Below are 13,798 nucleotides of genomic sequence, written 5' to 3'. Positions count from 1 at the left end.
ATATATCAGTGAGAGAGAGAGAGAGAGAGAGAGAGAGAGAGAGAGAGAGAGATATTCCTAGCTGTTGTTATTCGGATGATACACAAGTTAAAAGGAAACATGCGTACAAAAAAAAAAAAAAGCAAAGTTTTGAAACCTTTTAAACGCCAGTAAGGAAGTAATGAAATTGGATATCTGAGAAGAAGGTGGCAGTGGATTATCAGGGAGAGTATTTCATGGAGAGAGAGAGAGAGAGAGAGAGAGAGAGAGAGAGAGAGAGAGAGAGAGAGAGAGAGAGAGAGAGAGAGAGAGAGAGAGAGAGAGAGAGAGAGAGAGAGAGAGAGAGAGAGAGAGAGAGAGAGAGAGAAAAACACGAGCAAAACGAAGGGAACGCGAGGGAACTAAATAAAACACGAAATTCGCATTTGAAAAGGGAGAAAATGGACAGCAAGGAATATGGTTAGGAAGGAGAGAAAAGAAAAAAAAATGGAGGACTAGGAGATGGAAAGACCGAACATTGGAACCAATTGGAGAATTTCTTTTCGGGAAGTTGGAGTCGAGGGAGTTGTGGAGGACCAGGTGGCGGGGATGAGAGGGAAGGGATGGAGCGGGGCGGCGAGAAAGAAGTTGGGAAGACAAGTGATGGAGGTGAGCCAAGAAGAGGAAGACGAGGAGGTTAATGGGTAGGACACTATAAGGACGGAGGATAGAGTAAAGGGAGGGGAGGAATATATCGTCATCTTCGTAAACAAAGCGCTCAAGTCATTATTTTCTACTTTACAAGAAATGAGAAAAAGAAGTCATTATCTCATTTGGCTTAAGATTTAAGCAGAAAGGAAAAGGCCAATTCTAGAACACTCAAACCCTGAATGACGAAGGCAACTATACGAAAATGGGCGTCACGTGTTGAAAAATTGATGTAGACAAAAACCTGGAAATCGCTGAAAAATTACTTAGGCGATTATTTTATGAGGGTGACGATATAAAAAAAATTGAAAGTAGGGACAACAGAAATGAGAAGGAAATAACATGGAAGAATAGGATGGCAAAATGTTGATAGGAAAAAACAAATGTAAAACGCTAAGACAACTAAGATAAGATTATAAAGAGGGAAAGACAAGAAAACTGATTTAAAAGGATGCGGATAGATAAGAATATGAAAATGAAAATGGATTTTTTTTTTTTACGTCGCAGCCTATTGCGCCGGTAGGCTTGTTCCCGGTGGGGCCTGATAGTTTGCCCAGCCCGTTCTGGCGCAGGCGAGTGTTTACAGTGGCGCCATCTTGTGTTGGCTCATGCTGCCCCCTGGAACTCATCTTTAGGCCTCTTTTTGGAGAGGTTGTCTTGAGCCCGGGTTGATGGGTGGTCTTCAGGGCAGCATGTGAGTAGTCTTAGGCCACTCGGCGGTGACTGAAAAACCTCAGCGCTAACCACTCAGCCACCACCTCCCCATATAATATACGGATTAGAAAGGGAAGAAGCGAGAAAGCATAGAAGGAGAGGATGTGGACAGGGTGAGTATTGAAAAAAAAAAGAGGGAAGGATATTTAAATTGATGGAACTAAATAAAAAGCAAGGCAAGGAAATGGAACAAGGAAATGGACTTGAGAGGTAAAAAGAAGAGAAAAACAAACAGGCAGAGAGGAGGGATGGAAGGAAGGAAGCAGAGGCGATAACGGAATTGGAAGGTAAAAGTTTAGATCAACACTTAAAACGGAAAACGATGAGAAAAACATCCTCCCTCCACTCCTTTTATCCTTTCCTTTCTTCTCTCCACTTCCCTCCCCTCTCCCTTCCTCCTCCTTCTCCTCCCCGCCGTAAAAACAAAAATACTCAGCAACACCCCTCCAGGCGGCTGCTCGACAAGCGTTGCCAAACTATCGTACTCATCGCATTGCATTTTCGTAGTTTCTGACCAATAACGAATGCAAAAACAAACAAACAAACATCAATAAATAGGAGTTTTAACGCTAACTTCAATTTTCTATCGTTATTTGTGTAGGTACGAGAGTTTGAGGCTTAAAAGTAATAAAGACGAAGTGGTGAATACGATAACCTGGCAACGCTGTGCTCGACTCGTCCCTCCGCGTCCCCCTTCCCCCTTAACGCTCCTGACCAGAAAGTCGGACAGATATATTACACAAGTTAGCGGAGCAACGTTTACAAAAGACTAAGAGTTTGTCTGTAAAAAAGGAAAAAAACTCCAGCCCCGCGACTTTTTACTCAAGCTCCATCAAGCGCTGTCAGTTTACGTTCCCAGGAAAAAAGTTCTTAGGGACAACTTGTATTCATGAACCACATTATGCATAGCAGGAAGGAGTGAGCGGGGAAATGAGGGAGGGAGAAAGATGAAATGGAGGGAGGGAGGGAGGAGGGAGGAAGGGGAGAGGAGAAATAATAAAGTGGTTGGGTAAAGGTAAAAGAGCAAGCCATGATAAAGTTGTCAGTAGGTGGCGGTGGTGACGGAAAAATGTTTGATATTGAAACAAGGCAAGGACGTACCGTAGACTAGACTTTTATTTAGAATCAGACGCGATGAACATGGTTGGTTCCTCCACCGGCAAGTAATGCGGGGGTGGGGGGGGGGGGGAGAGTGAGAGAGAGAGAGAGAGAGAGACTCTTTAACCTGCACATCCTCCTTCCTTGCCAAAATAACTTGTCAGGAGGCTTAAGAAACTTAATAACTACGGAGAGAGAGAGAGAGAGAGAGAGAGAGAGAGAGAGAGAGAGAGAGAGAGAGAGAGAGAGAGAGAGGGGGGGGGGGGGGCAAAATGGCACAGAGTAACAGACTGAGCATGTGAAACATTTAGCAAAAATAGAGTAAAACTAAAAAATAAAGTGAAAAGTTTTTTGCACGCGCCTCAAAAACAATACCCAGAATTTTTTATCCCTAGATGCACGACACGAAAGAGGAAACAAGAAATAAACCAACATCAGTCAATCAGCCGGAAAGGAATCACGAGCAACTGGCATGAATGATAACTAGGCTGGAAAAGCTACGGCCGGGCATGTACGTATATATGATTTTTTGTGTATGCTTATATGTGTACATGTACATGTAGGTAGGATTGTAAATACGCATCTTTTTTTTTTTCAATGCGCAAATCCATAGAATTGTAATATGTATCTTGCAGGGAGCTGGTTGTCGTCCACAGCCTTTTTAAATATGTATATGTTTTTATGGGGTGCGCGAGCTTGCGCACAAATTAAGTCGATACATGGACTCTGGCGTAACCGCTAACCTTCACTAACGACAACCATTAAGCCTTAAGACACCTGTTCCAATCCTGGCTATGTCGTTAGTGCAAGGACATAGTAGTTGAAAGATCAAAATTTTAAATATCGCGGACGTCAGCTTATTCTTTACTTATCGTGTGGCCGTGAGCAAGCAAAGCGTCACACAACACAAACCTCATTATTGTGACTTGGGGCGCCTGTATCACCAGACGATATAATGACCCTCGGAGGAGCCTTTATGGAGAAAAAAAAAAAATCATTATCACAGGAATCAAACATCAGTGCCGCCAAAAATCAAGCTCCCTATACTTCGGGTACCACACACACACACACACACACACACACACACACACAAACAAACAAACAAACACGCACAGCCGAGAGGTCCCGGTGAGGCGTCATGAGGTGTCCACCTATCCAAGCTTGTCCACTCCTGATCTACGCATGCGCAGAACCCAATTTTTACTTACAAAGATCGATGGTACACAGAAAATAGCATACAGTGTCCGCCAAGACGGCAGTAACAGCTTGAAAGCAATTTTTATGAAGAAAAAGTACCACTGTTCAGAAATGAAATGTACCCTATATATCACGCATTCTTAAATGGAGAGTATCCACAGCACCTGACGGAAAAACGGAGGATAAATCTGAGGAGGGAGAAGGGGATCACATGATATGATTACATCCCTCATTCCCAAGCAGAGTGGAGACAGATGGGCAGTCTCTTTTATTCCGTGCCCTTGTCTACCCAGCAGTGAATGGGCACCGGATGTCAGTCTGGGGTTGTGTGTTCCGCCTTCCCGGTGCGTGTGGGCGTGGGGTTCCAGCTGTTCTTAACGGTCCGTTACCTGAGCTCCAAAGCTCAGTCGGGAAGGGTACTGGCTGGCGATCGCAGGTTCAGAGCGTGATCAAGCCATGGCGAATTACACAAAAAAGGAAAGGTTTCCTCCCATTACATAGACGCTCACGCAAATAATAACAAGGCAGACGCTCATATGTGTGCAAATCAATGCCAATTAAATCATAACAGAACATATTTGTTTTTCACTATGTTTGTTTATTTGTACATGGATTTATGCACACACGTTATATGCATATATCATACAATGTGTGTGTGTGTGTGTGTGTGTGTGTGTGTGTGTGTGTGTGTGTGTGTGTGTGTAGATGAGAGAGAGAGAGAGAGAGAGAGAGAGAGAGAGGGGGGTAGCCATTAGAAAAGATTCGGCTTCAGGAACCATCAGGCGCATCCTTCAGTGTCCCTAGGCTGCCCTGCCGCGCCTCCCTTAAGCGTCACATGGACCTGGACATCCGCTTAAGTTAATTTGACAGCCCAAGGTGAAAAACGGATCCTATATTTAAAAGTGGAAGAGGCAGAGAAGGCGGCGGAGGAGGAAGAGGAAGAGGAAGAGGTGGAGGAGGAGGAGGAGGAACAGAGAGGCGAAGAAGGAAAAGGAAAACATGGGTAAGAATGAAGACTGATGGAAGGCGATAGAAGCGAAGGGAAAAAAGTGCAAACAGAGAAGGTGGAGGAGACGGGGAAGAGAAGATTAAAGGAAGAAACGCGAGTGAGAGGAGAAATAGAATAAGGGGAACAAGTAAAAAAGAGAACGGAGGATGAGAATGAACGAATATAAGCAGAAAACGTAACAAAAAAAGATAGTATGTGAAGAAAACACGAGGAATATTATGTAAGTGGAAATACGAGCTGAAGAAGATGGAATGGAGGCAAGGCTTGTGAATAGACGAATAGGACGAGGAGCATCATGCGAACAATGGGGGGAGGATTATTTTCTACATTCCCTTTCACAGACATCAAAGCATCTCTCGACTGAACAATACACTGCCAGAGGGTGGTTCGCAGAGGCAAGTATTTTCCTTCTTGTTAAAAATCTCTATTTATTTAAACCAAAAGACCACAAGACAAGTATTTTCCTTCTTGTTAAAAATCTCTTTATTTATTTAAACCAAAAGACCACAAGACAAGTATTTTCCTTCTTGTTAAAAATCTCTTTATTTATTTAAACCAAAAGACCACAAGACAAGTATTTTCCTTCTTGTTAAAAATCTCTTTATTTATTTAAACCAAAAGACCACAAGACGCCACATTTTATCTGTCTTGATCGTGCGAGAATGAGCGTAGGGACTAAGGGTCGTATTTTAAAACATTTAGTTCACATATTTGACATGGCTTTCGTAGGAGCTGTAGGCCTTTCCAGGGGTAGTTTTATGACCCGGGTGGTAGTTTGACCCTTCTTCTGTGCCATGAACCTTAAAAAACACTCATGAAAAACCGATTGATCCCCTCTATGACCTTTAGAAATAGTTGATGTGAGAAGCGATGGTGTCTTAAAATACGGCCCTAAACTCGCCAGCAGAAGAGGAAGGGCAGCCAACATTATGCTGATATTAATTATATGCATTATCATGGGCACATATTTTCATCTTTACCTATCTAATATATTTTACATGATTATAATGGATGAGAATTCAGGTTCCATTAGTGTTCGTCTTCAACGCCATTGAGAGAAAGCAAGAAATACTGTACCCCTTCTCCCGCCGGGTTAGGTAACAACTATTGGAACACACATTTTATTCCCTGGTAAGTGATTAGGGGATTCAATGTGAAAGACGACTCGCCTGGACTGTCTCCGTCTGACCTGGAATTCGAACCTGAAACCTCTCGTGTGTGTGTGTGTGTGTGTGTGTGTGTGTGTGTGTGTGTGTGTGTGTGTGTGTGTGTGTGTGCGCGCGCGCTTGAAAGAAGGGGATTTCAGTTCCCTTTTATGCTCTCCCTCACCCCACTTTAAAACTCTTACCTGTTCGTACCTTAACTTCGTTCACCGTTTTTTGGTTTTTTTTGTGAAACGAAATTACTGAAAATGTTATTGCAAGGCTTCAAATTAGAGATCGACATGATCGAGCTTCCTCATAAACCACATTGCGGAAGAAAAATTATGTTCCCAATGAATTTCACAGAGTGGGCGATAAATTGCCCTTCATGAATCCTGTTACGAGATAAGCGTCGGTCACTCAATCACAAGAGAACTGTCCAAATCCAGTTAGAAAATGAGTTAATTTTCTTTCAAGTGAGTGAGTGAGTGATTGTGAATGAGTGAGTGACTGTGAATGAGTGTGAATGTGTGTGTGTGTGTGTGTGTGTGTGTGTGTGTGTGTGTGTGTGTGTGTGTGTGTGTGTGTGTGTGTGTGTGTGTGTGTGTGTGTGTGTGTGTGAATGTGTGTGTGTGTGTGTGTGTGTCCTTTCGAACCCCAATAATGCAATGAGTTCAATTTCAAGGCTACTTTTTGACAATGATGTAGTTGAGGTGACGCGTGGGTACTGATGCGAAATGCCTAAGTAGTAAGTAGCCAAATTTTCACAGCCTTAACTTATTCATATAAATCTTAAAACTAATAGCAATATATGAAAGTACCAAAAGATAACCGTACAATACCATAGCACTTCAGTAGCTTCACCTCAAGGATTAAATGATTCCGCGGAGCTACGGCCTCATCCTCATTAATACACTAACTTCTCCGATTCCCCAAACTCTTCCTCGCTCGTTCGTTCTCTTTCCTGTCATTGACTCCTAACTCTCTCCTAGTCCTTCCGATCGTGCCTCTTCCATACCTATGAGACTTGAGTTACAACTTACGGAGGGGGCATAGAGAGCGAGGAGAGAGGAAGGCTGAGAAAGGATAAAAGGCGGGGAGGACATGATAGATGGAAGCCCTCAGAGATGACAAGCAAAGATACGAAGGAGAGAGGGAGGAAGAGAAGAGAATGAGAGAAAGTTACTTGGATGGAGGAGGAAAGCACTGGGAATGTGGCTCAGGCCGCATTTAAGATAAAGGAGGTAATTAAGGGAAGCATTTTCAATTTAGGAATGAAGTTTATTAATGACAGTTGCGAGGTGGAGAGATTACTCAAAACAAGAGAGAGAGAGAGAGAGAGAGAGAGAGAGAAATAAATATCACACTAATGGCTGGTCCTACAGTACTCTCTCTCTCTCTCTCTCTCTCTCTCTCTCTCTCTCTCTCTCTCTCTCTCATGCCGAAGAAGAATCTCGTAATCTAAGACAAAAACTTCCATCGTAAACACGCGGCGGGCAGGAGGGGGCCTGGAGGATGCAGCCGCGCATTAAGGGGCTATTACACTTGGCAAATTTCCCGTGGATCTTCAGTCAAACCACGATTTCTGCTAGCGTGGTTTTCATTTGTTTCTTGTTATTGTTGCTGATGATGATGGTGAGTAATACCGTCGTCCTTCAGTGAAATCTACCGTAGCTTTGGAAGATCCTGGACACGTCAGAAATCCACGGAAATATAAGAACCACGCCAGCGAAAATCGTGGTTTGACTGAATATCCACGGAAAATTTGCCCAGTGTAATAGCCCCTTTAGACAGCCCTTCTATTATAAAACAAATTAGTCCACACAGTGCACATCCTCGAAAGATATATACAAAGATTGAAGATTTTTTTCCTATCCTCACCTCTTGATATTTTCTTTGGTATCGTCGTGATTTACAAGAGACAACACATACGCTTCCGCTTTTCACAATTCACACTTCTCAACACTTCATTATTTATATTTATGTATTTCCTGTTATAATTATACTCAAAAGAGCGACATCTTACCTTTATTATTTGTGGGGCTTCAAAAATACATAAGTTCATCTTCCGTTACATTCAGTGTCATTCTTCAATGCTTTCACTCACGCTCAGTTTCATTCATTCAACGACGCCCTTTCATTCATAGTAACTCTCACTCTTCTTTAGCATTTCCACTTATTCATCAACGCTACTTCATTCATAACTAACCACAAATTCTCCTTCGGCATTTTGTTCACTCACACAAACTTAATGATGATCACAAACTCGCTCAGGTCCATCTACTCACCATTGGGATGATCGAGGTCATCAGAGAGAGGGAACAGGATGGGGATGAGCACGTTGGCCGCCATGGTGAGGTGTTCGGCGGCCCCAGACACGGGCGGCCGGCCGGGGAGCGTATCATACGGTCACCTATCGCAGTTGATTCATACACAAGGAAATGGCATTGATAGGAGGCGACGTAAGTTGGGCAGTAACGTGAAGCTGCTAACGGCCGGGGTGGCGGGACAGGTCAGGTCAAGGCGATCAAGACGACATAGAAATCAATGAAAAGAATTCCTTGTTTATTTTTGTTCCCCGCTAAAGGAGTCCCCGAAACTGATCAAGTAGAACACGACTGCACCATAAATTCTCTCTCTCTCTCTCTCTCTCTCTCTCTCTCTCTCTCTCTCTCTCTCTCTGATTCAATAATATCCCACATGGTAAAATTCTTACACCCTCCTCTTCCAGAAACTCTCCACAACCAGCTCTCCAAACTACTATTCTTCTTTCAACGTCGCCTAAAGTTGAAGCGGATTCTCAGTGGTCAATTAGGGAGACTTTACGTACCCACGTGTAGGAATCGTGATGGAGACTTACCGTGAGGAAAAGGAAGTTCGAAACAAAACCCCATAGGGTGAATCATGTGTAACAAGCAAGAACGAAGGGGAAGGGCAGCGCTTGCCAGAGTAGAGGGTAGATTTGGGAGATGTTTAACGCCACTCGAGGAATTGTTCAACTGTATAAAAAAATTAAAAAAAGGCACCAGGAAGTTGTATCTTTCACTCAGTCTGCCAGACAAGAAATGTAAAGATGAAATCATCAGTGTTGTCGATGATCATAATCATAACATCACATTACTGGTATATAAATCACACTAAACCTTGGCACCCAAAAACTACCATTTGATGTCAAAGGCGATCGATGGCTTAGATAAGATTCTTCAAAGGCAGGACATAATCCCCTTTTCATCTTTTCTTATAGCAAAATCTTCAAGAATTTATTGTACACCTAATAACTTCTGAGAAAAGTCATCACCCAAACCCTAACTTGCCACCAAACACTTCTTAAAGGGTATCATATCTTATGGTTGACGTTTCTAAAAAAATTTAAACTCCATTACAGTCGTTTTTGAATGGTACAGCCAATAACTAAATTTGTCAAAGTTAACACCATAAGAGAATAGAAGTTTATAATTTTAGTAAATAATATTCTTTGTTCCTCTGACTTATGATATTAATAATACTCTGGTTTCTAAAACTGAGACAAAAGGGATGAGGAAAAATGAGAGCCTAATCGGAGTCGAAGTGTTCTGAAGTTAAAAGGATGGAGTCCGGAGCAAAGCAGAATAAATAAAGGTTAAACTGCAAAGGCATTGTACTGAAGCAGTGAAACCAATGTAGCATCTTACACAAAAATGAATGCGAGGATAAAGAAAAAATGCCATTGTGTGACCATGAGCAGCAATGAGGTGAGAAGGGATGAGAGAAAAAGGGGAAAAAAAAGCGATGGGGGAAACCAGTGCATAGTGATTAATCAAAACACTAACAGCGTAGATAGCAAAATAACGAACACAAAGATATACGAGGATTTGAAGCACTTAGTTGAATGAATGAATGAATGAAGAAAAAAATGCTGCAAAGAAAAAATAACGAAAGAATGGCGGACACTCGCGTCAATGTTGTCAGCACTCTCTCTCTCTCTCTCTCTCTCTCTCTCTCTCTCTCTCTCTCTCTCTCTCTCTCTCTCTCTCTCTCCCCCCCCTCCCCCTCTCTCTCCCTCAACACACACACACACGTCAATCAGATAAATGTTCTAACGAGGCGTACTGTGTGTGTGTGTGTGTGTGTGTGTGTGTGTGTGTGTGTGTGTGTGTGTGTGTGTGTGTACGTGCGCACGCGCAATGATGAACAAAATCAATAGCAGAAAGAAACTGAGAATAATAAAAAAAAAAACATTACTTGCGAATAGCTTGGAGTCTCTCTCTCTCTCTCTCTCTCTCTCTCTCTCTCTCTCTCTCTCTCTCTCTCTCTCTCTCTCTCTCTCTAAAACACACACACACACACACACACACACACACGTTCTTTTGAGAGGCGACATAGTGACAGGTTCATGCCTTCCGTCTGCCCGGAAGTTAAGAACGTCCGTACCGTTCATATTCAAAGTTCAAGTAGGAAGTGAGGGGAATGGGGGACACCAAACGTGCACAGGAAAGCGTGAAGGCAAGCCAAGGGAAGTTATGACAACGGGAAATCAAACACGGAAAGACAAAAGACGTATATATAAAACGCAATTTTTTTTTTTAAGACGAATAAAAAAAAATGTCATGGGACCGGAGGAACTGATGCAAGACGAAAGGAACAGAGACGAGGGAACGAGGGCAGGTGGTGAGGAGGAGCGAAAAGTGAAGGAAGGAAACGAGATAACATGACAGACCAATAGGGGAAGGAAAGAAAATGGGAGAAGAGTGAAGAATGACTTCGAAAATTAAGATAAAAGGGAAGGAAAGAAAATTTATGAGGGGCGAAAAACTGGAGCGGGAGGTTGAGTTCAAAGCGGGAACGAATGAAGGCGGAAAGTTAGAAGATAGGAAGGGGAAACGTACGAGACAAGAGACGAGGAATAACAGAAATAAAATAGAAAAAAGGGAGGAGGAAATGGAATTGCCGGAATTACTTTACAAACAGTCGCACAAAAATGTAATGAAATATTGATATGAAAATGCAGAGAAGAGGCTTTCCTCGTTTCTCTGTTGCTACACGAGTCGCAGTTCAAGAACCAATCGGGTACAACGAGGAAAGTGTACAAACGTTCCTTCATCTCCCCATGCTTTGTTTTATCGTGGTTTCCCTTTCTTTTATCTCCCCATACTTTGTTTATTGTGGTTTCCCTTTCTTTTATCTCCCCATACTTTGTTTATTGTGGTTTCCCTTTCTTTTATCTCCCCATACTTTGTTTTATCGTGGTTTCCCTTTCTTTTATCTCCCCATACTTTGTTTTATTGTGGTTTCCCTTTCTTTTATCTCCCCATACTTTGTTTTATTGTGGTTTCCCTTTCTTTTATCTCCCCATACTTTGTTTTATTGTGGTTTCCCTTTCTTTTATCTCCCCATACTTTGTTTTATTGTGGTTTCCCTTTCTTTTATCTCCCCATACTTTGTTTTATTGTGGTTTCCCTTTCTTTTATCTCCCCATACTTTGTTTTATCGTGGTTTCCTTTTCTTTTATCTCCCCATGCTTTGTTTTATTGTGGTTTTCCGTTCTTTTATCTCCCCATACTTTGTTTTATTGTGGTTTTCCGTTCTTTTATCTCCCCATACTTTGTTTTATCGTGGTTTTCCGTTCTTTTATCTTCCCATACTGTGTTTTATCGTGGTTTTCCGTTCTTTTATCTCCCCATACTTTGTTTTATTGTGGTTTTCCGTTCTTTTATCTCCCCATACTTTGTTTTATTGTGGTTTTCCGTTCTTTTATCTCCCCATGCTTTGTTTTATTGTGGTTTTCCGTTCTTTTATCTCCCCATACTTTGTTTTATTGTGGTTTCCCTTTCTTTTATCTCCCCATGCTTTGTTTTATTGTGGTTTCCCTTTCTTTTATCTCCCCATGCTTTGTTTTATTGTGGTTCCCCTTTCTTTTATCTCCCCATACTTTGTTTTATTGTGGTTTCCCTTTCTTTTATCTCCCCATGCTTTGTTTTATTGTGGTTTCCCTTTCTTTTATCTCCCCATGCTTTGTTTTATTGTGGTTTCCCTTTCTTTTATCTCCCCATGCTTTGTTTTATTGTGGTTTTCCTTTCTTTTATCTCCCCATACTTTGTTTTATTGTGGTTTCCCTTTCTTTTATCTCCCCATACTTTGTTTATTGTGGTTTCCCTTTCTTTTATCTCCCCATACTTTGTTTTATTGTGGTTTCCCTTTCTTTTATCTCCCCATACTTTGTTTTATCGTGGTTTCCTTTCTTTTATCTCCCCATACTTTGTTTTATTGTGGTTTCCTTTCTTTTATCTCCCCATACTTTGTTTTATTGTGGTTTCCCTTTCTTTTATCTCCCCATACTTTGTTTTATTGTGGTTTCCTTTCTTTTATCTCCCCATACTTTGTTTTATTGTGGTTTCCCTTTCTTTTATCTCCCCATACTTTGTTTTATTGTGGTTTCCCTTTCTTTTATCTCCCCATACTTTGTTTTATTGTGGTTTCCTTTCTTTTATCTCCCCATGCTTTGTTTTATTGTGGTTTCCCTTTCTTTTATCTCCCCATACTTTGTTTTATCGTGGTTTTCCGTTCTTTTATCTCCCCATACTTTGTTTTATTGTGGTTTCCCTTTCTTTTATCTCCCCATACTTTGTTTTATTGTGGTTTCCCTTTCTTTTATCTCCCCATACTTTGTTTTATCGTGGTTTTCCGTTCTTTTATCTCCCCATACTTTGTTTTATTGTGGTTTCCCTTTCTTTTATCTCCCCATACTTTGTTTTATCGTGGTTTTCCGTTCTTTTATCTCCCCATACTTTGTTTTATTGTGGTTCCCCTTTCTTTTATCTCCATTTGACACTTCGAAATATTTTCCTCTCGCACCTCGGGTTTAGACGAAGGAACAACAAAACTGCACGTGAAAGGCTTTGACGATGATAGCAGTTTTAACCCGGTAGCAGCGACGGACCAAATTTATGGCTTTACCGTGTACCAGCAACGGGCCAAATTTTTGCCATGATATAACCCCCAAAAATAGATGATGGATAAACTGATCACAAATGCGTTGATAGGTATATATTATGAAATGGTTTGCGTGAGTGATGATTTTTTCTCATAAATTCGCTTAGAGGGGCCTTTAAGAAACATGATCCCCGCAGCTACCGGGTTAAACTATATGATAAAGGGTTGAAAGAACTACCCGTTTAGTACTATTTTTTCTTTACACCGCACATAAAAACTACCAAATATACATAAACACCTAGTACGATACTAAGGCACTTATTTTCATATAACTATATACTTATCCACAAAACATAATGTGACCCAAAACCCCACCCACACGCGGGCTGACACAATTGGCCAAAATTCTACATGACGAAAAAAACACTAAACCACCATAACCTGAAAACAAACCCTCGGACCGATTACGGGCAGTGGGTGCGCCCGCCCATCGGTCAACAAAAAGAAAAAGGAAAACATTCATGCTAGAACGAATTCCTGCTATTACTCGTACTCTCTCTCTCTCTCTCTCTCTCTCTCTCTCTCTCTCTCTCTCTCTCTCTCTCTCTCTCTCTCTCTCACACAACGCCACAACACACACACACACAACGCACACCACGCACAAGCACACGCACGCGCAAGCACACGCACACGCAAGCACACACGCACGCACACACACACACACACACACACACACACAATCGCGACCCTAACCACAGCCTCCAAGACTCAAAAGAGCAGAACTTCATTCCTTCCGTGCTGTCGCCGGTTTCGTCTTCTCTGTAGCCAAGTTTATGTGCCGACACGTCTGCCGGGACACACTTCCCACTAACTCTGGGCGCGGGCGGGAGGGGGGGCGGGTAGGTGGTGAATTTGTCAAGAGGTGATGGCGGGGTCTGGGGTGAAAACGGGGAGCACGGGTAGGACGCAGCGTTGCCAAACTATCGTACTCATCGCATTGCATTTTCGTAGTTTCTGACCAATAACGAATGCAAAAACAAACAAACAAACATCAATAAATAGG

At 42.1% G+C, this 13,798-nt stretch overlaps 1 protein-coding gene across 1 annotated transcript in view; it reads right to left on the bottom strand.

Annotated features, from left to right (window-relative positions):
• Window positions 1–8,193, bottom strand: part of LOC126985149 (neural-cadherin-like) — a 100,121-nt gene extending 91,928 nt beyond the window's left edge. Inside the window, exon 1 of the mRNA XM_050839714.1 lies at window positions 8,115–8,193. Within this exon, the coding sequence (XP_050695671.1) occupies window positions 8,115–8,178 (64 nt within the window). The 5' untranslated portion in view covers window positions 8,179–8,193. The remainder of the gene's footprint in view (window positions 1–8,114) is intronic.
• Window positions 8,194–13,798: the final 5,605 nt, after the last annotated feature.

Source organism: Eriocheir sinensis, chromosome 58 (genome assembly GCF_024679095.1).
Source record: "Eriocheir sinensis breed Jianghai 21 chromosome 58, ASM2467909v1, whole genome shotgun sequence".
NCBI lineage: Eukaryota > Metazoa > Arthropoda > Malacostraca > Decapoda > Varunidae > Eriocheir > Eriocheir sinensis.
This window is presented reverse-complemented; position numbering and strand designations above follow the sequence as displayed.